General features: G+C 40.4%; 1 protein-coding gene across 1 annotated transcript; it reads right to left on the bottom strand.

Moving 5' to 3' along the window:
• tead3a (TEA domain family member 3 a) lies at positions 1 to 19,398 on the bottom strand (the record flags this gene model as incomplete). The annotated part of the gene is made up of 13 exons (XM_047591310.1): positions 1 to 2,903; positions 3,786 to 3,938; positions 4,053 to 4,193; positions 4,612 to 4,782; positions 4,877 to 5,010; positions 5,099 to 5,160; positions 5,282 to 5,325; positions 5,421 to 5,531; positions 5,934 to 5,945; positions 8,385 to 8,447; positions 9,470 to 9,534; positions 14,556 to 14,794; positions 19,232 to 19,398. Coding segments are annotated over 13 exons (1,476 nt in total), but the record flags the coding sequence as incomplete, so codon positions are not given.
• Between the last annotated feature and the right edge of the window lie 25 nt (positions 19,399 to 19,423).

The following is a 19,423-nucleotide window of genomic DNA, read 5'->3' as shown; positions in this document are numbered from 1 at the left end:
TTGTGTAAATGTCACCACCATGTGATTTTATTGGTACAGAGTAAAAGGCACAGATTTAATTCGCTGAGCAGACTTGACCAAAGGAGTGATGAGGCACAGCCAAACTAAACACACAGACAGTAAAGACACGATCCAAAAAAACACAACAACAAACAAACAAAAAAATAAACACTTCTGGCCGTCCACACAGTGAAGGTTAAAGGACGATCATATTTAAAACGGAGCCAGACAGCTCTTATTGTCATAATAGAAAGACAAATCATTGCCCTCCGTGTGGCTACAGATAAGAGAGGGGGTGACAAGAGTCAAGTATGAGTTACTATTAAAACGCTGGTAGCCATGTGTACCAGTAATCCAAAACATTACGTACAGCAAAAGGAAAAAAAAAAGTGTCAGCTGGATAGCTTGTTAGTGTTATCAGGCAAAAATCGACCCCAGTGCACTGTGGGTGACTTTAATCAGGTCTGTACCGTTCATAAAAATAATAATAATAATAATAATAATAATAAAAAAAAGATACAACCAAAACACCCACCATGTATGATGTTTAGAGTAACACTTGTTGCTGTGCTGGTGAAATACAAAAAAAGATCTTTACAAAAACGAGTCTATTTAACCTTGTTTTGGCTTATAAACAGTACCATTACAAGTGTAGTGTACACATCCTATACATCAGTGCTCCTCAGCTTAAGGCTTCATGAATCAAAGCACATTCTTATCCCAGCTCGCATGCAGGTAGAAATACTGCAGCAAGCCCACACAGTCAAAAGTAAAAAAGTAAAGTATTGTGTTGAGGAACAGTAAAGATTGTCCTCTCATTTAAAATAGGAACGGTTTGCGATCTACTCTGTTTGTTTTTTTTTAAAACACCTGCTTGAGATTTTCCCCGTTAACTACCAGAAACAGCAAATACTTGTACATCGATGCCTCCCCGCACTCCGACACCGTTTCGAATATAAATACGACCTGTACGTCTTTAGATGTAGTGCATTATTTTTCTGACATGAGGCGCGCTCACACTTTCTGCCCTGTAATCCACGTGTGTGTGTGTGTGTGTGTGTGTGTGTGTTTTAACTGATCGACGGCCATGATTTCACACTAAGCAGTAACAGAGGATAAAACATTCTAGGCTCAGTCCAACTGTATCTGCCAGAGATACTACAGACTGAAGAAGAAATAAGTCATTGTGGCAGGTTACACTAACACTGATTAAATGATTCGTTTGTCAAACTATATTCAAACTCGTCTCACATCAGTCACACCTGTGACGGAAACGCATACGCTCGAAACTCCCCGGAAATGACAACATAGCGGTTTCCCTAAAAGAAAGGAAGGCTTAGGACGCTCGAAGCTCGAGTGAATGCAAAACGACATTTAAGGATATATCGGAGCGAACGCGAAAAAAAAACAACCGTGAGTCTTTCAGCCTACGGGCGAGAAAAAGACGATAAGAAGCGATACAAAATATGCAAACCGACGCCCGCCGCTTGTTGCTGCACCGCGGGCTACAAATCAAAGCCGAGCCGGCCTCCGACGACGCAGTGAAGCGTCCGTCAATCATGTGTGCGTTTCACCAGCTCACGTTTAAACGGATAACGGCGTGAAAGACTGAGAAAGATAAGCTGGCAACTGGAAGAGCCTGCCCGGTCACTAGTGTTAAGATGAACCTTTGTTTGATTGATTTTGACAGATACTCACTGCCAAGATAATCAAAGCTGACTGGATATCTCTCCATGCTGTCTACTCTAGAGGGGAATTAAATAAGTAAGGATTAAGATTTGTTTGTTTTTTCGTCTATGTGTGCGTTTTGTTTTTTTTAAATGGGGGGAGAAATGCTTGTGGATGTTAACAATGACTACAGCATAACCTGTTATGCTATTCTTACATAACTAGTTTCACAGCTAAAGGCTTGGGCATTCATGAAGTAAATGAAGTTAGCCAGTGAGCGTCATTGACAAAGTGTAAAGAGAAGTACAAATGCTAGCTGTGATACTCGCAGCTAATATAAATGTAGAAATGCTCTGCCTTATTTCGGTCTTTGTATTGCATTTTCAGACTAATTACATATGCATTAGGACATGTTTAGCCTTTATAGTGGAAGCTAATTCATCATCATATTTATACAAAGTCAAACATGAGATCTGAACAGACTTGATACTGGTTAGTGTTGCCAGCTTTCTTTCACATATATGGAAAAAAAACGATTAGGTTTTTTTTTTTTTTTAACAGCTACTAGCTTTAACCGTTACTTGGATGTGTGTCCAAACTTCTTTCAGTCTTCTTTTCAGTGTTTTGCCATTGTGGCAAATTGACACCCCCATTGACTCCCCTCATCAGATGATCATGTGGTTCAACATATGAACTCTACCGGGGGGAGATTAATACCATTAGTTCCTCACAGCAATATTCTCATTGTATATCATGAAAAGTTATCGCACATTAAGCTTGATTTATATGTGATGAGTGATTTTTACTGCTAAAAGAAAAGAAAGTCTATAATGACTGTTTCTGTGCCTGACTCCTTTGTAGTGTTTTAAGTCACGTTGTTAAGAGTGTGTGCATACTTGCAGCTATAGAAAGACAATACACATTTAAATAAGCAACAGGTATGACTATAGTGTGACGGTTGGTCTGAAAAAAAAAAAAAAATTAAAATAAACAACGTTGTGTGTGTTTAGAGCAGAGGAGTGAGGGTTCTGTGTGTCGAGCTGGAAATAGTGTTTATGCTGTATGTATCAAAAAAAAAAAAAAAAGTCTGTGAAGAGTCTCTGCATGCACGCAGCGCGCTGCTAGTCGTTAACTAGTCGATAAACGTGGTACTGAGCTCCGTGTTCGCTGGTGGACACTTCAAACACAAAGGCGATGCACAGCAGAGTCTCCTGAGTTTCTCTGTTGGACACCACCTAGCGAAAGACGAAAAAGGAGGACGGGGTTGTTAATACAGGAGAGAAGCCTTTCAACATCTGTATTTGTTTTAAAAAAAATAATAATTTGGGAGAAGGGCAGCAAACATATTACCTCAAGAAATTGGCATGAAAATAGTTTTAAAAAAATGCACGTCATGTGTTTAAGAAAGTATTATTTTCTAACCCCTATTTTCTGCAGTTTTGCAGAAGCTTCATAAAATAATAATATAAAATAATAATCGGATAAGGAGAACTCCAGTATTAGTTGGTGTAATGTGCTTACATGCACTTAAGTTGTCCAGTTAAAGTCGGATTAAGGCAATAAGTCGTCTTTTTCACGTGCATGTAAACGTGAAAAAAAAAAAAAAAACATCAGTTCCCTTTTGCTTTCATCATTGCTACTCACACCCAATGACCCATTTGCCTGCGTTCTCTGAACCAACCAACCCCCCAAGACCCTGTTCTATGCTTGTAATTCTGTTATTCTGCCTTTCAGACCATCTGCTGTCTTTGTCCTCCACCTCATCCCCGATGTCCAGGGGTGTAGTAGTATGTAGTATGTTTTACGTAACCACTTTATTTGTTGTTTGAGTCCATGTTTCTGTACCTGTGTTGCTGCTACCTTGGCTGGGTCTCCCTCTCAATTGGACTAATATCATCAAATAAAGGAAAATAAATAAATAAAATAAAAAAATCTGGGCTAAAACTGTTATTCTAGCTATGACTAGAACAAATCGTAATTCTTTTTACATCATTATATTTTGAACCTCCTTATCTTTCCTTATTAAACGCTTACACGAACATTGCACTTTATCAAACCCTCCTATTTTGCAACAGCAGTAATATTAAGCCAACACACACACACACACACACACACACCTGTAGAATGGTGAAGTTCTCCAGTACACTGTTCATCATGTATTTCTCAGGCAGATGTTTGAGTTTGTGGATGAAGTTGATCATATATTCACACATGGGTGAGCGATGGATGCGGAACATGTACTTTCCTCCTTCCAAATGTGCATATTCTGTCTGGATGGGAGGAACACACACACACACACACACACAGTGTCATTAAAACACATGTTGATGTGTGCTGATATGAGGAATTTTATATGTATTAAAATAAAATGAGGATTTTCTCACCTCGACTTTCTCCACCACCTGTTTGCCAAAAGAGCAGACCTTTGTTGAAACACTGATAGTGATGTTTTCTGGTCCACTGTACTGGCTGCTCACACCGTAGAACACACCAGAGCCCTCCTCAATGTCGCTGCTCAGGTCCGCCTGAAACAACCAAAACACCAAAGACAAAAATGTTAATTATATGTTATTATTTTTTACACATAACTGGGTCATTGTTACAGTCTTGGCTCTTCATGAAAACCTGTACAGTTTTGCTGGTGATGGTGTGCATCAACATTACACACACACAAATAGAAAGAAATCAAAAGAACTACAAGTGCATCTCTTCCTTCTCTGAATGCTTCAGCTCTCCACTGGCTTTACTGCCCCCATGTGGTGCGGCAGGTTATTAAATCAGTCTCCAAAAAGGAGCTACGCTATGAATAGCACATCCATACCTTTGTCATTACTACAGTTTAATGCCACAACTAAAATGAACCTCACTGAACCTTCTTGTGATTATCAAATTCATTGGTTTTACAGGTTTTTCTCAGATTGATTGTCGGCTCTGTGTACTAACCCAAAACTTGACGAGAAAGAACGCATTGTGAGGCCCTTTTTCGTACAGCTCCTTCAGACCCCCTTTCTTCTCGGAAAACTTGTCGTAAATTTGTCTCACGTCTATGGACTCCAATACCGGGTCGCTGTAGCCCGGGTTTGAAGGTCCAATGTGTACAAAAAGGTGTTTATGCTGCAGGAAGGAAGGAAGAACAGTAAACAATGGGGAGGGAAAAAAAAGAGTCAGACCGTATAATAAATGTTAAAGGAGGCCTGGGTGTCTGTACCGTCTCTCTGTCTTTCTGGGTCTCCATAAAAGCAGAGTACTCCAGTAGCCGTAGTTTTGATGAAGCAATGGTTCTGTCCTGCCATACAGGAGCTGCTATAGCTGCAGGGCGAGGGGGAGGCAAGGCCTCATAACCTGTCAAGCATTTAAACGAGGAAAACACAATTACCATGGCAATAATCACACTAAATGGTTATATCAATGATTTTGTGTTTGTACTTACTGATGGGTGCAGGGACAGGCGCTGGTAGTGTAGTGTATGGTGGCTGTGCAAAAGGCTTGATGCTGTTTTAAAAAAAATAAATAAAAAAAATTGAATCCACAAATTAGTAACTGTACCAGCTTAAGTAAGAAACTTTGTTGAATTTTAAATAAACAAATCAAGTAATCTGCCAGTGACACTTACTCCTGAGAATGTCCAGGCTGTCCTGGCATAGGGCCGGGCCAAAACTAAAGTAGAGGAAAGAAGGGACAGAGGACGGATTAGATGTTTACCCAGAGTGTAGAAAAGAACAGATGCCTGTGTGTCTGAGTTGTTGCCTCACTCTGACTGGTGGAGGGAACGGAGTCTGGGGTTTCATGACAGTCGCAGACACGATCTGCGCTGATGAGAGGTTGGCTACTGTCTGCAGCGCCTTGTCTTTGGATACCTGGTCCTGAATCAGAACGAAAAGGTAATGCACAATGACGACGTTCTGTCTTACAGTTTCCAGCAAGAATGCAGTTATCATTCAGAGGTCAGCCAACTTCAACGGCCAGTTTAGACAGCAAGCCAGCCAACATACTATACTGTACTTCAGCATGATGCATTAACTATACGGGAAGACAAGACAGAAAGCAAAGCAGATACATGGGAAGCCAAAGCAGGAGGCACATAAAGGCAGAAGAGCTAACCATCACCAGTATTCAACTAAAGCCGCTAAAAACAAAAGAGCAATGAGCAGGACTCTGGAGTCTGGCAGTAAAACTGCAGTGTGGACTAGCAGTAATGTGATCCCAACCACACAGCACAAAGCCTGAAGCAGTAAAAAGCCTGTAGTTGTTAGACCAAAACTTACCAAGTTCATGGCCTATGGCAAAAAAGACACGTTATTAATTAACTTCAGTACATTGAAAATAAAATCAGCTCACAGAATCACGGAAAAAGGGAAAAAATATATTAATACCCCTTTATTTTGTGGACACTTCATTGGATTGTAAATTGAATAAATAACATTCTCGCTTCAGTCATCAATCTGCCTCATAACATGGTTTTAGAAATCTTTGCAAATGTGTTTAAGATCAAAAACTAAAATCTCTCACTCGCAAATGTATTCAGATCCTCGTCAACTGAGGCCAGATGCACCTGGATTGGTTTAATAAATCCTGTCCAGATTCCACTACTGGTAAACTTAATTCACTGTATATTAGAAAAGCACCCAACTGTCTATTTAAGGTCCCACAATTCACACTAAATGCGAATGGATGAGAGCGTAACCATGGACTCCAAACCTCAATAATAAAACTGTGGTGAGGCACAGATTAGGGCGAGGAAATAAAGTCATTTATAAGAATACGCGTGTTCCCGGACCATGATTCAATTGTGAAATGGAAAAAAGTTTGAGCCTCTTCCTCCTGGAGTTGGCTGACCAAGAATACAACAGTCACTCTAACAGCAGTTCAGGAGTTCCCTCTGCAGAGATGAGACGATCTGGCAGGAAGGAGGATCATCTCATCGGTCACGGTTTTACAGGAGAGCAGCTACACTCAGCTCTTCAACATTTAAATGGCTCGTGAGCAGAGCATGAAGAAAAAGATTCTCTGGTCTGATGAGAAAAAGGCTAATTTTGCAGGGAGAAGTCAAAACATTATTGCCAATAAATTTTGGATATAATATCACAAATGAAGTGAAGAATGATGGGGAGCAGCTTTCCTCAGCAGAAAAATGACTTGGTCGTGGAACAGAGCGAGTTTGTACTTGGATATGGAGATCTGTGTAAAAAGACATGAAGATGGCAATTTACAGATGCTTCGCACCAAATCTGACGAACAGGATTTGCCGCAAAAATGAGAAAAACGACCCTAAAGCCGGAGAGCGTTACCACAGGAAACAGAAAGCTGTAACTGCTCTTGAGGGAGCTCATAGGAAGGACTTAATTAAGTGTCCGAACACTTTTGTGATGAGATATTTCAGTTTGGGTTTTGTCAGGAAATTTGCAAACATTTCTAAAAACGTGTTTCACTTTGTAATTATGGGCTACGGAGTAAAGACAGAAAAAAGACAAGAGGCCTAAATATTCCACCTCAAATCTTATAAGATCAAAACACAGACAGGAGACGCTATGTCATTCTAATCTGAGCCATCTGATGGCCACATTAGGAAATGTACGGACATGAAAATCTTAAAATCATTGCACTCCCCAAATGTACATTAGACAGCAACAAGTGGTTCAAAGTGATGTCACAGTCACAGCGAGTCTTTATTACAAGGCACAGTCAAACCACAAGAAAAGGATATAAAGAACTGAAGGAAATGTTCAAGAACGGGAATGTGGAAGTCAGAAATCAAAGGAAAGAACTGAAATTCTTCGCACATTAAAAACTCCTTGCATGTCTGTGTGACTGCAGACATTCGTGTACATTATTATAGCCAAACGTATGGGCCAACCAAGCCAGCTACTGAATCGCATGCAATTATCCGTCCAAGGCCACAAACCACTTGAACCATGAGAAGGGACCAACATATCTGCCATGCATTGTAACAAAACCTCTTCCCCACAAATTATGATACACGCACTCCAAACACTTCATATTGAGCAATGCAACTGATACGGAGAGAGGGCACTTAGGAGATCTGTAAAGCACGACAGAGGGGGAAAAAAGCTAAAATATTTAAAAAGCCTCCATCTGTTTAGGCCACTTTCCCAGAGCCATTAATGGATGTGATCTCTGTGCCACGATGACAGCTTTACAAACATGCAACTAACTCCTTCTAAGCTGGATTTAAACCGCAACTCGTGGCCCAGATGCTGATGTCATTCCATCACCTCGAAGCTTAATATAGTTTTCATGCACTATCATACAAATTAGTCCGCGGTTAATAATAACAACAACAAAGAATGAGCCTTTCTTTCATTTGCTCCATGCAGTTTTTTAACAAAAGCCAAAAACTCAGACTAGCCTAATTTGGCCAGTAGTTCTGGGGCCTGTAGCTCTGACGCAAGATTGCTTTTTGGGAAGGTACATTAGAGAGAAGTAATCCGTTCTGACTACTCTGATATAATTGGGTAAGTTAGATTTTAGCTACAAGCAGCGCGAAGCAGCTAGCGTTGCAAAGTCAGTGAGCGTGTGTACCTTCAGTTTAGACTGAATTTCGCGAGACTTTCTCTTGGCCAAGACTTGCAGGTGACTAGAGACCTGAAGAAAGACAGTACGAAGGAAAAGGGACGGGAGGGAAAGGAAAGGGAAAAGAAAAGAAGAAGGGGATGTGACTACGGAGGGAAGGGAGAGTTGATTCAGCGGGCACCCACCTTGATGCTTGCCTGGTATTCTCGTACCCTCTTACGTGCCAAAACCTGAATGTGACTAGACACCTATGGGGCAAGGGTCACCCCGATGAGAACACACACATTCACAGGATGATTTTTCACAGCTCTTAACAGTCATGTTTAATGAATAAGCACTATAGAGGGTATGCACGTGACGTCACCGCAAGCAAAGTCTCCATGGTTACGGCCACTGAGTGGCAAAAAGTGACAGCTGATCATGGAGATTAGCAGCAATAGTTTGAATCATAGGCTTTGATAGCGTCTAAAATTAATTAAAAAAAAAAAAAGGTGAAGAGCTGTTGTGCAACTGGCTGTACCAACAGATTTGAAAAACAGTCACAGATATATTTTTACAAATTTAAACCTACCAAATAAAAGAGAAGTAAATGGATCGAAACAACTGGAATCCAGGCACCGACACCTGTGGTTCACATTTAGGTAATATTAAATTATGCTGTAATTTTGATGAAGTCATACCTTAAGTTACTTTTTAAGTTACGGTCTGAAGGGCTGTCAGATAAGTTTGTCGATGTTGTTGTTTTGGTGTAGTTACTGGTGACAGTAACTATTTCAGTTCCAATGATAAATAAGAATGAATCAAAAAACAGAATATTTGTGGTCACTCCTTTTAATGCTACAGTATTGTATTGTAACGTTACTTCTCAGTAAAGCTCTTAGTGTTAGCATCTTTTATGTAGCTTAGCATTTATCTTAACTGAAATGACCTAAAACTAACTTTAACTAACTGAAACTGAAGCTTAATCACTTTTCCAAACACATACTAGTTAGTTCGGATCATTATCGATTCCAATTGTCCTTAATTTGATCTGAAATTCCACATTTTTCCTGGTCTCACTGTATTTACTGATACATTTCATCATGTTTTTGCCACTCAGGTGGCGTGGCAAGTGGCGGCAGTGACGTCAATGCATACCCTTTATAACAAGGTAAACAAATTAAGGACATATTAGAAAGCACACACACGCACACACACACAAAATAAACAGCAAGTGGCACAACATAAAACAGATGTCACAACTGTAGTATTCAGAAATGTCCATGTGTACCTGTTTTCGTGTGCGTGTCTTCCCCGTTCGTAGCTTGATATAACGAGCTATCAGCTCATTCCGACCTAGCATTGAGAAAGTAAAACATACAATTAGAAGGAGCACTTAAACACACACATATACATAAAACTAAAACGTGTGTTTAAACATCAGTAAGCATGACATGACGGGGTAGGTATGAGGAAAAGTGATTTTATTTTTAAGTTTGTTTTGATTCACATATATCAAATATCAAAAAGTCAAAAGTCAACTTTATGGTCAATTCTGACACGTGCAACACGTGTACAGGAAACTTTCAGATCTGGTATCCATGTGGATGTGATTCACACATGCACCCCCACCCCATAGCAATGACACTCCTTGTGACGGCAGCAGCCATCCCCAACAGGATGCAGCCTGACACACACGCACACAAAAGTGGTTTAGGAACAGTTTAAAAACATGAAGAACAACACAAGGTGTTGATCCCAAATACATCAAGTGTCTGTGTAATACACTAGAACATGTCTGATCCACAGAGGCCCCTCCTCTCAACCCATAAGACCCAAAGGCCCCCACCAACAACATCCTGTTACTAGACACCACACGACACCCTCAGAAGGCCCATGTCCATAGTTTTTGTGTTGTGGCTGATTGGTGTACGCTACACACTCTGAATAGACTGAAGTTCAACATTTTTCTAAAGGACATATTTAACCACATACATAATTACCTCTTTGTAAAAGCCTATGCTCAGTATTGACATTATTACTGTAGCCTAAGCTGGCAGCAAATAGTCCCCTTTCAGGCCCCTTCTTCTGGCAGACGTCTTGAGGCATGTGAAGTTCTATAATTTTTATGATGTTCTAAAAATGGACAGGATGAGTGTTCGGTGGAGCAATTTGTTGGTGAAAAGAGCTAAAAGGATTTCACTGTAACAAACCGAAAACGACTGAAACGAATCCGGATAATGACATTTTAGAGGTAATATAATAGTGATGCTGCTCATTGACATGCATACAGAGTCACTAATTAAATGTCGAATGGACATGCCTTCCTTTTTGTCAATGGCAGGTTCATAAAAGACACGGCGTGGTCTTAATTGGACTACTTACAACCAATCTCATTTGTTTGTTGAAATTAATCTGAAACTTAAAGGCAGTAAAATTGTAATCTCTTCATTAGAAGAAATGTCATGGGGCTTTAATGTAGTTCCTGTAAAAAGAGTCTCAGTTCATTCTGAGTGTGATTTGGCTTTGCTTGCTGGCAAAGCTCCAAAACGGACAAATTGGTAGGAATCAATGGAAAACGGAGGTCATAATATCGTTAACAGACTTCTAAAATGTGGTCACCACAGACTGCACGGTCAGCTGTTTCTCTGCCTCCCCGGCCTCAACCCACACCTGACGATCTTTTCCCCTGATCCTAACTGGTGAGTAAGTCTCTGTTCACTCTGCTGCTCGCCGTCAGGGTTAAAGGTTACCAGACTTAATCATTTATCACATACTGTATAGATGCATGCTCTAACATCAACCACATCACCATCCTTCTTTCTGGGAAGCGGTGTGACGGCGTAGAGATTTCAGATGAGTCACATCAGCTCTGCTAAGTTACCAGAATACAGAATTCCCCAAAATCAACAGAAGAGGCTGACTCAGACACGGCAGTCTGCTCCAATTCCCAAAACAGGACACATGCACTTTCCTGAAGCCTCCACATAAGGCCAAGTGTTTTTTTCTTTGGCAGTCAAGTCAGTTAACCCTTTACTTTACATAAAAGACAACTTACATACACTAAAAATGTAAGGAGACAAGTTACGATTTAAGAAACATGGTATTACAAGATGGTGGGTCTTTAAAAAGAATGAATAATGCTTATTTAACATTATTTAAAGTCATGCTTTACAATGTTTTCTCCTTTATTTCTGCCCCTTACCCCAGCACACCGGTTTACAGGTCGATGGGTGGCTGAAAATGGTCTCGTTTGATCAATTTCCTATTGGCCAGAAAAGCAGAAATCCTACTACCAGAAAGAGAAATGTGCTACATTTAATAGCCTTCTAGATTTAATCGGTGATTGTTGGAGGCAGGAGGGGGCAGACTATAACAAATTACAACTCTGAACTTGCCCAACCTTGTGGATAATTGTAGGTTTTACTCATTTAATGTTTACTGAACATTTAAAGACACGAGTTGGCTTCAAACTCAATGAAACCACGTCAAAGGAGACGTAGAGGTGGATGCATTTTGTTGAAACACCAGCATATAGAAGGAGCAGTATTAGTTATTCAGTACATGTCTGTGTTAGGATGTTACCTCAACTTCTGTTGAGCTAAAGCTATGGACTGCAAACACATCAGAAACATAGTCAAGTCTACACTGGTTGGACCTTATACTTAGGTTATTATTTCAGACTGAAAGAACTATGCTAAAATTAAACAATATTCCATAAATACTAACTTTTGAAAGAAATTGTTTTAATAGCAAATTGCTATGAATGAGACAAATGTAATAATAATTGTAGGTACTGGTGATGTCTGATTAACTTTATTACTTCTCTCCTCATTCATAAAATGTAGTATATATCACTGTCTGTCCCAGCCAGGCTTTCCAACGTGTGACTTAAAAGAAGTGAACACAAAAGCTCCACCATCTGCTGCAATCTGTCAAAATAGTTTGTTGCTGTGGCATCAACTCCAGAGTTATTTTTAAGGCTGCTGAACATGTTTTAAATCTGTATTGTGTAATGATGATGGCGCACGCCCCACATGCATCTCCCCTTACACATAATATGTCATGAATCCAACACGATGAAAACTAAACTATAAAAAAGTCGAAAACAGCAAGCGTTAAAATATCAACTCTTGATGCACATCAGAACCTAACACTAACATGATACCAAATACCATCTTTACAACAACTTGTCCTTGTATTATGTGTGGCAAGTGATCAGTCTGCTGATCATCCCAATTTGGGAACGTGCACATGACACAATAATCCACGGTGACACCATGGTGGTAATATATGACTGGGCGCAAAGACAGGCTGGACGCAAGAGATCAATTACAACAAGCCTACTTAAGCAGGGTGTTCAGAACAGCTCTAACACACTGAGGCAAATCCCACATTTAGATATAAGCATAGCCGGGGATTATTTTAAAACTCTTCTGTTGCTCAAACGCTGCCTTTGCAAGGTTTTCACATTCGTGAACGTGCAGCAAAGTGAAATGAGCCCTGCTTAGTTGTAACTCCATTGACTAATCTTTAAAAACACTGCAGCAGTCTGCAGTTTAGGGTTTACATTTCCAAGATGTACACAGCTCAAGTTAGAAAAAAATAGAAGTGACACTAAAAAAGGGCACATACTGGATGAAAACGTTTATATATATGTATATATAAAATCATTTTAAAAATTCTATGTATGTTTGCCACTTGCAAAATCTTGACTTCTTGGTGAGTGTTATTAATATATAGTCTGGGGTGGGAGTAGTGTAAGATAAAACGTACTGTTTTCTGTTCATTTTTCATGCTTTTATTTTATCTTGTCAATTAAATAAAGAAATGAATAATCCACTACTTGATACAAAATTGGAAACAACTATGGATATTTGGTGTAATCTACTCTGTGTCTGGGCAGGTTTTTTTGAATGTGTGAACTATCCTTGTGTACTTGGTGGGGGGGAGTGTGGGAGGTCAAAACAGGAGCCTGTCAGGAGCCCACACTTCCACAAAAGGAGAAAATGCCGCAATGCTGAAACAAACTTTCCCTTTCTGTCGGATGGGATCACATATCCCGCTTCCCCTGCTCCACGCCCTCACACATACACAAATGCATGACACAGGCTGCCGCAGATGGGAATGCCAACACTAAGCCAAAAAAAAAAATTAAGAAATAACAAATTCGAGGAATGTTGGGTGGGAGGCAAGGCCTTCAACAAGGTTAGAAGAAAATAAGAAGCACTCAACACATTTTGAATAAATTGCATGCTGGCGTGTACGACAACAAATCTCTAGGCACTCTGCTGAAACACAGCAATCAAGCAGCTTCTTCCTACATTAACCTTAACCTGACTTGAAATTTCAACTTGCTCTATCTTTTGGCCCCGTTAGCAACGACTGCCCTCTGACCCCAAAGTTAAATAGCCTCCTGCAAAAATAGCTACAAACAGATGATGTGTGTACTAGCCAGGAGGTTTTTACGCAGCAAGAATCAATAACCAGCTTGGTTTCAAAGTGCAAACAGAGGATCAACCAAACCATATCAGTAATAATATGTTTCTGAATGCACAGATTGGATACCAGTCTTTTCTAATTCTGCCCTTTGCACATTATGTCTGCGAATCCTGTCTCATTATACAGCTGGCAGGCAGGGTTCCTCTAACCATACGAGCATTATACTGTTTTAAATTAGTCAAAAGACAAACTAAAAGCCATTAGTATGTATCGTTAGGCAGCACCCAGATCAAAAGGCGCTGCACATACATCACACCACTAGTATAATTTCAGTCTCTTCATCATCGCGGCCAGTATTTAGCACTCTGATAAAAACCATTTAAAGCGTTTTTACTATTGAAATGATCCCTAATATAAACATGTATCTGCGTTACAGCTCTTGCAGCTTTTGTGGGATGTTCACAACCTGCACTGAACCAGCTACGGGGTCATAGATGTACTTGGGGAGGGAAGGCTGGCCCTTGTGGCCCGATCAAACAGACAAGCAGTACTGTAGCTCAAATTGCTGAAAAGGGCTGATTCTGATGTGTCAGAACACAAAGTGCATTACAGTTTACTGCACATGGGAGTCCACACCTTGGCAGACAATAGGTTCAAAGGGGGGTGCGCAATATAAGAATAGTCATAATATTATGGCTAATAGCCGTATTGTTTCAGTTGAGCAGTTTAAAAAAAAAAAAAAAAAAAAAACATCTTGTAAAATTCATTAAAACAATTCCAGATGCTCATCCCTGGCGGGGGGTCAACTTAAGCCCAGAGGGCTGTCTGGGTTTCAAAACACTGAGTGAACGTTGGTCAAACTCAGAGACTAGGGGAGGGAGGTAGATAGAAAGGTGGGATGACAATAACTGGGACAGAAAGCTGCCGTTCCTCACCATACATCTTCCCCTCATCCGACAGTATGATCTTCCTCCTGCCGCAAGGAGGGTAGATGGCCAAAGCTTCCTGAAAGCTCTGCTCAATGTCTGGACTCCACACCCCTTCTGGGTCCCCGTCCAGTGCACGGTCTGCGCCGTCGGCCAGACCCTCTCCATCGCCTTCCTCCTGCGCCCCGTCAGGGCTGCTACGGCAACTCCACTCCGACGCAATGATGACGGCTCCGGCCACAACACAGCTGGAAGATACAAGATGAGATATTTCTAGTAATGGTGTGGTGCTGCAGAGTTTTTCAGATTCAGATGGAGAGACAAGGGAAAGAAAAGACAGAACTGACTGGATTTGACATTACGGCAACACATGGACATTTTCTGCTTCTGCAAGTTACAATTATTTTTCAATTACGTACAAATTCCATTATAGAGCAAAACCAGAAAATATAAACAATGCAGGAGGCAATGCCAGGTTTCAGGAGGGGTTTCTCTCACATTAAAAGACATTTAACCAAATCGAGCACAATATGAGCAAACAGAGAAGTATTTGTTTTTACAGCTGATGAATTTACACATAAAGGCATCGCAATCAGCAAGGTCCAGAAAAATAGATGCAGCTGTCTCCTGGCTGCTTTGAAAACATACACAAGCTTTAAATCATCTAATAAAGCAATATATACAAACTCTAAAGGGTATAGTCTGTTTACAGATAATAATAAACAGAGATGTTTTTGTGGTGGAGGAAATTTAATTTGACTCCAACGCTCCAGCAGATGGAAATCACCGGCATAAACCACCACCCATCAGCAGTAGCAAAAAAAAGTATAAAGCCTGAAATGTGATTACTAAAACATGTGTTTTGTTTTCATACATAAGACATGTTTTAAAAAAAAAAATCACTTATATGTAATTGTAATTGGACTGTCATTTTATGAATTTTGTGAGGAACATATCTAAAAGTCTAGTTGGTGTGTTCTGAAACTAAAACTCTTGCTAGAAATTATTCTGAATATTTTATTGTGTAATACCAGAAGTTCAGACACTTTTTCTGAGCAGAGCAGGGCACAGAAAGGTGTCAAAGCAGAGTTCTGGTCTGTATCAACACTGAAATGCAGAACTGGACAAATTACCTTTTAATATCTCTTAATACATACACGATCAAGCATAACATTATGACCACGTTCCTAATTTTGTGTAGGTTTCCCTCGTGTCTCCAAAACATTTGTGATTCATCAGAGATTGGACATGGGCCTTCTGGGTGTGTTGTTAGTGGGGGCCTTAGGGTCCTATGGGATGAAGGGAGGGGCCTCTGTGGATCAGACTTGCTCCAGTGTATCCCAGATACTTGATCAGTTTGGGATCTAGTGAGTTTGAAGGCCAGGTCAACAACATCCTGTTCATGTTTTTTTTTTTTTAAGTCGTCCTTAAAAATGTTTTTGGTGTGTGTGCCTGTGTCAGGCGGCATCCTGCTGCCATCAAGTAGTGTCATCGCTATGGGGTCTGGTCTGGCCTAGGTGGGTGCTACATGTCTAACTAACGTCCACACGGAAAACCGGTCCAAACATCTAACATGCTGCTGGATAAAAAGAGATCTACTAAAAAAACAAAGCAACAGATAATAAGCTATAAAGTGTTCTGGTCATTCATATTTGAAGCAAACATTTCAAATAGTTCATAGCTTCAGAAAACAACTAATCTGAAGCACAAAGACAGTCCAAGAAAATGAAAAGGGAGTCAGACGGTGCACTTTGCTTTGCTAAGACGCACTGCAGTCGTTGCGTGGATTGATAGGACCAGGATCAACTTTAAGGCTGTCAGAAATGCCGACAGATTTCTTGGGACTACAAATGTCTCCACACTTCACCAAGAGAAGAGCGGGATCATATTCATCTAAAGTTGTTTACGGCTTCCATGGGTACAGTGTATATTAATAGCCCTGAGCCTCTGAGCTAAAAGACCTGACACGCGAAATGCCTCAATATCAAGAGCTTGTGAATTTATCCGGATAATAGCTGAGGTAAATGAAAACCCTGATAGCAGGAGAGGCTGTTAAGGCCACAGGTAGATAGTAGGACGGTTATTTCTTGACTTTATCACCACTGGGAAACTAGTTTGAAAGGAAATACTCAAACCTTGTCTGCAACCATGCCAGTGTAGCCCGCATAAGGAAATTACACATTCTTTTGTTATTGTTGAGGATGCTCCAAGTCTCTTCAAACACAGGCACACATATGCAACATGAACGCTGCCTGGTGTAATGTTTTCCAGAGTGTAGCTAACATGGTCCCTGCCACAGAATAACCACAGAGGATCAGTGTAGTAGATGAGCTTCCCCTGCTGTGGTGGGCTTATTCTGCACGCTGAGTGCGCGGCCTTCCTGGTTTCAATCACTGCTGACTGGACTGTGCTGTTGCCATAGTGACCAGAAAGGCCTGGTGGGATGGTTAGGAAAGAGCAAAGCCCAAAAGAACATTTTGATATTCAAAGAGAGGTTTTGTGAAGGTTTTGAAAGTTTTACCGTGTGAGAGGGCAGCAACTGGGAAAAAGTCCCTCCTGACTAGATCTGAGCTATCCTGATGTAATGTTCCTTGTTTTGTTTACAGATACTTAATGTGATTGTATTGCACTGCAAAGGCAAGATAACTGTGTACATGGGAGATTCAGACACATACGGACATATGCTACATACTAGGAGTAAATCTGAGGGGTAAATTAAAACTTATTTTACACACTTTTATTTTTTTTTGTTAAAATACTAAACATGTGATGTAATGAGGGGACTGGTGTTGGGGCTAAAAGCTATAAGAACATATACAGTAGATCACACACAGCTAATGCAACTGTCACACGTTTGTACGGTACTAAAACACACAACTAATGGCAAAGCTTTGTGGTTTTTCCATTGTAAAATAAGATAATCCACTATTGATCCCACAGGGAATAGAAACAGTGGCTAGTTAATCATTACATAAACAGAGGAGAAGTAATGATGCTACAGATAATAAATTACCTATATATTTAATATGTATATGATATTATTGCCTACAGGAAATATAGTCAATATTGAGAATTTTATAGCTGATATTGCAGTGTTGGCGTTACCTATTTTGCCAGTAATCAAATGTACAAAATCAGTGCGCTATGTGTTTTTATAGACTAAAGACTATTAAAACATTTAAATTAGTAAACAATGCTTTTTTTTCTGGCAATCATTGTTTTTCAATATATATCTTCAGTACATGTGAGACCCTTAAAAACAAAGTAAAGGCAGTGTTAACAAATTCATAGAGATTATTTACAGTAAAACATAAATTCACTTGCCAGTTCAACAGGTACATTAGTGGAAATGAATGAAGTCCATTATAACTGAGCTGCGTTTGTTTAAAATAAGTTTTCATTTTTGCAGGCTGCACTTTGTGTAGAAATACTGAACTGTATTGTGGGGCGCCAACACGTGTTTCTATTATTTATATCCTATTTTAGTCAAGCGGCTTGGATAAATAACACTTGTGTATTTAATTCCATCCGGTTTAATCACACAACAAACTAAATCCTTCAATATGATCACAAAGTTGAATTGCCACCTTTCCTTACTGCGTTGTAACATAAACTGAAGGAGGATTAAGTGCAGGTCTGATAGGTGAGTTTAGAAAAGTGTACCAAAACGTGTGACTATGCACTACAGACAAAGCTTTGTCCTTTTTCAAGAACAGCAGTGGTGCAAAGTTAGGACATTATGCACAAAAGGCATTTGCGGCTTGGCCAGTTTGAATATAGCTTCCAGTGCCCAAAAGGTCAGGTGTTCAGGGTGGTGAGGAGCTAGTAGAGCATTGAGCTAAATAAAGCTATGAGCTCAGCAAACACTGAAAAGACACATGCAGTCGACTGATCCAGTTGACTGCCTTCAGCTCCAACTGCACCAGCAGTGACATTATGATTAACCGAGCCTGATTTCATCACCAGAGATTTCCAGATTTCCACAGCCACTTCAGCTGATACTACAGACCTCTGTAGACAACAGATTGATCGTGTCTATAAGCACTTGGGTCAAATAACACGAAAAGGTCAAACGCCTTTCACATTTAGATAAAAACGATCAGGAGACGAACGAGGGATCTTGAGACAAGTCTCCCACGTTGATGTAACAACAACCAGAAACGAGTCCCATCTGCTAGCTTGTTGAGGGGGAAACTTAAATCACACTCGAGCTATTAGCGAACTGTGAGTTGGCAAAGTCAAACTAAGAGGGGGAAAACGTCCATGTAGCCCGTCTAAAAGTTGTCGAAACACCACACAAACACTTGAAAGAATAAGAAAGCGAGTTACTTTTTTTTGTTGTTGTTGTTTTTTTTGTTTTTGCGGATAAACTACAAAGCAAGCTGCCGCTAACTAGCCGACGTGCTAGCTGGTTAGCTCGCGGGCTAATAATACCGTAACAAACTGCAAACGGTGTCAGAAAGCGTTTAAAAGTATTCAGTTACAAAAAAAACAACAAATAAATAGCTGGGTACGTACAACGGGGACTCCCTGCTACACGCACGAGTCTCTGAATCAGCAAAGCCGCAGCGGGAAAATGCGAAATATGTGAAATATCCCAAAACTTCAGGCGCACACGGAGCGAAGCAGCAGCTGCAGCGTGAAAGTTGCAGCACAACAAAGAAACTCTCCGGGAAAACACTCACCTCACAAAAGGCTCACCCCGCTCCGCTTTCACGGGCACACGCTCCCCTCTCCTCGCGGTTTCGTATGTGTGGGAGATTTGCGTCGTGGTTCGTGCGTGTTTCGGGGACAAAAAAATAGAAGGGTCGTGTTTCACAGAAAAAGGCGGAATGCAAAGTATGGTATGAAATCAACGCACCGAGTAAAAAAAAAAA

Source organism: Mugil cephalus, chromosome 1, assembly GCF_022458985.1.
Source record: "Mugil cephalus isolate CIBA_MC_2020 chromosome 1, CIBA_Mcephalus_1.1, whole genome shotgun sequence".
Lineage (NCBI taxonomy): Eukaryota > Metazoa > Chordata > Actinopteri > Mugiliformes > Mugilidae > Mugil > Mugil cephalus.
This window is presented reverse-complemented; position numbering and strand designations above follow the sequence as displayed.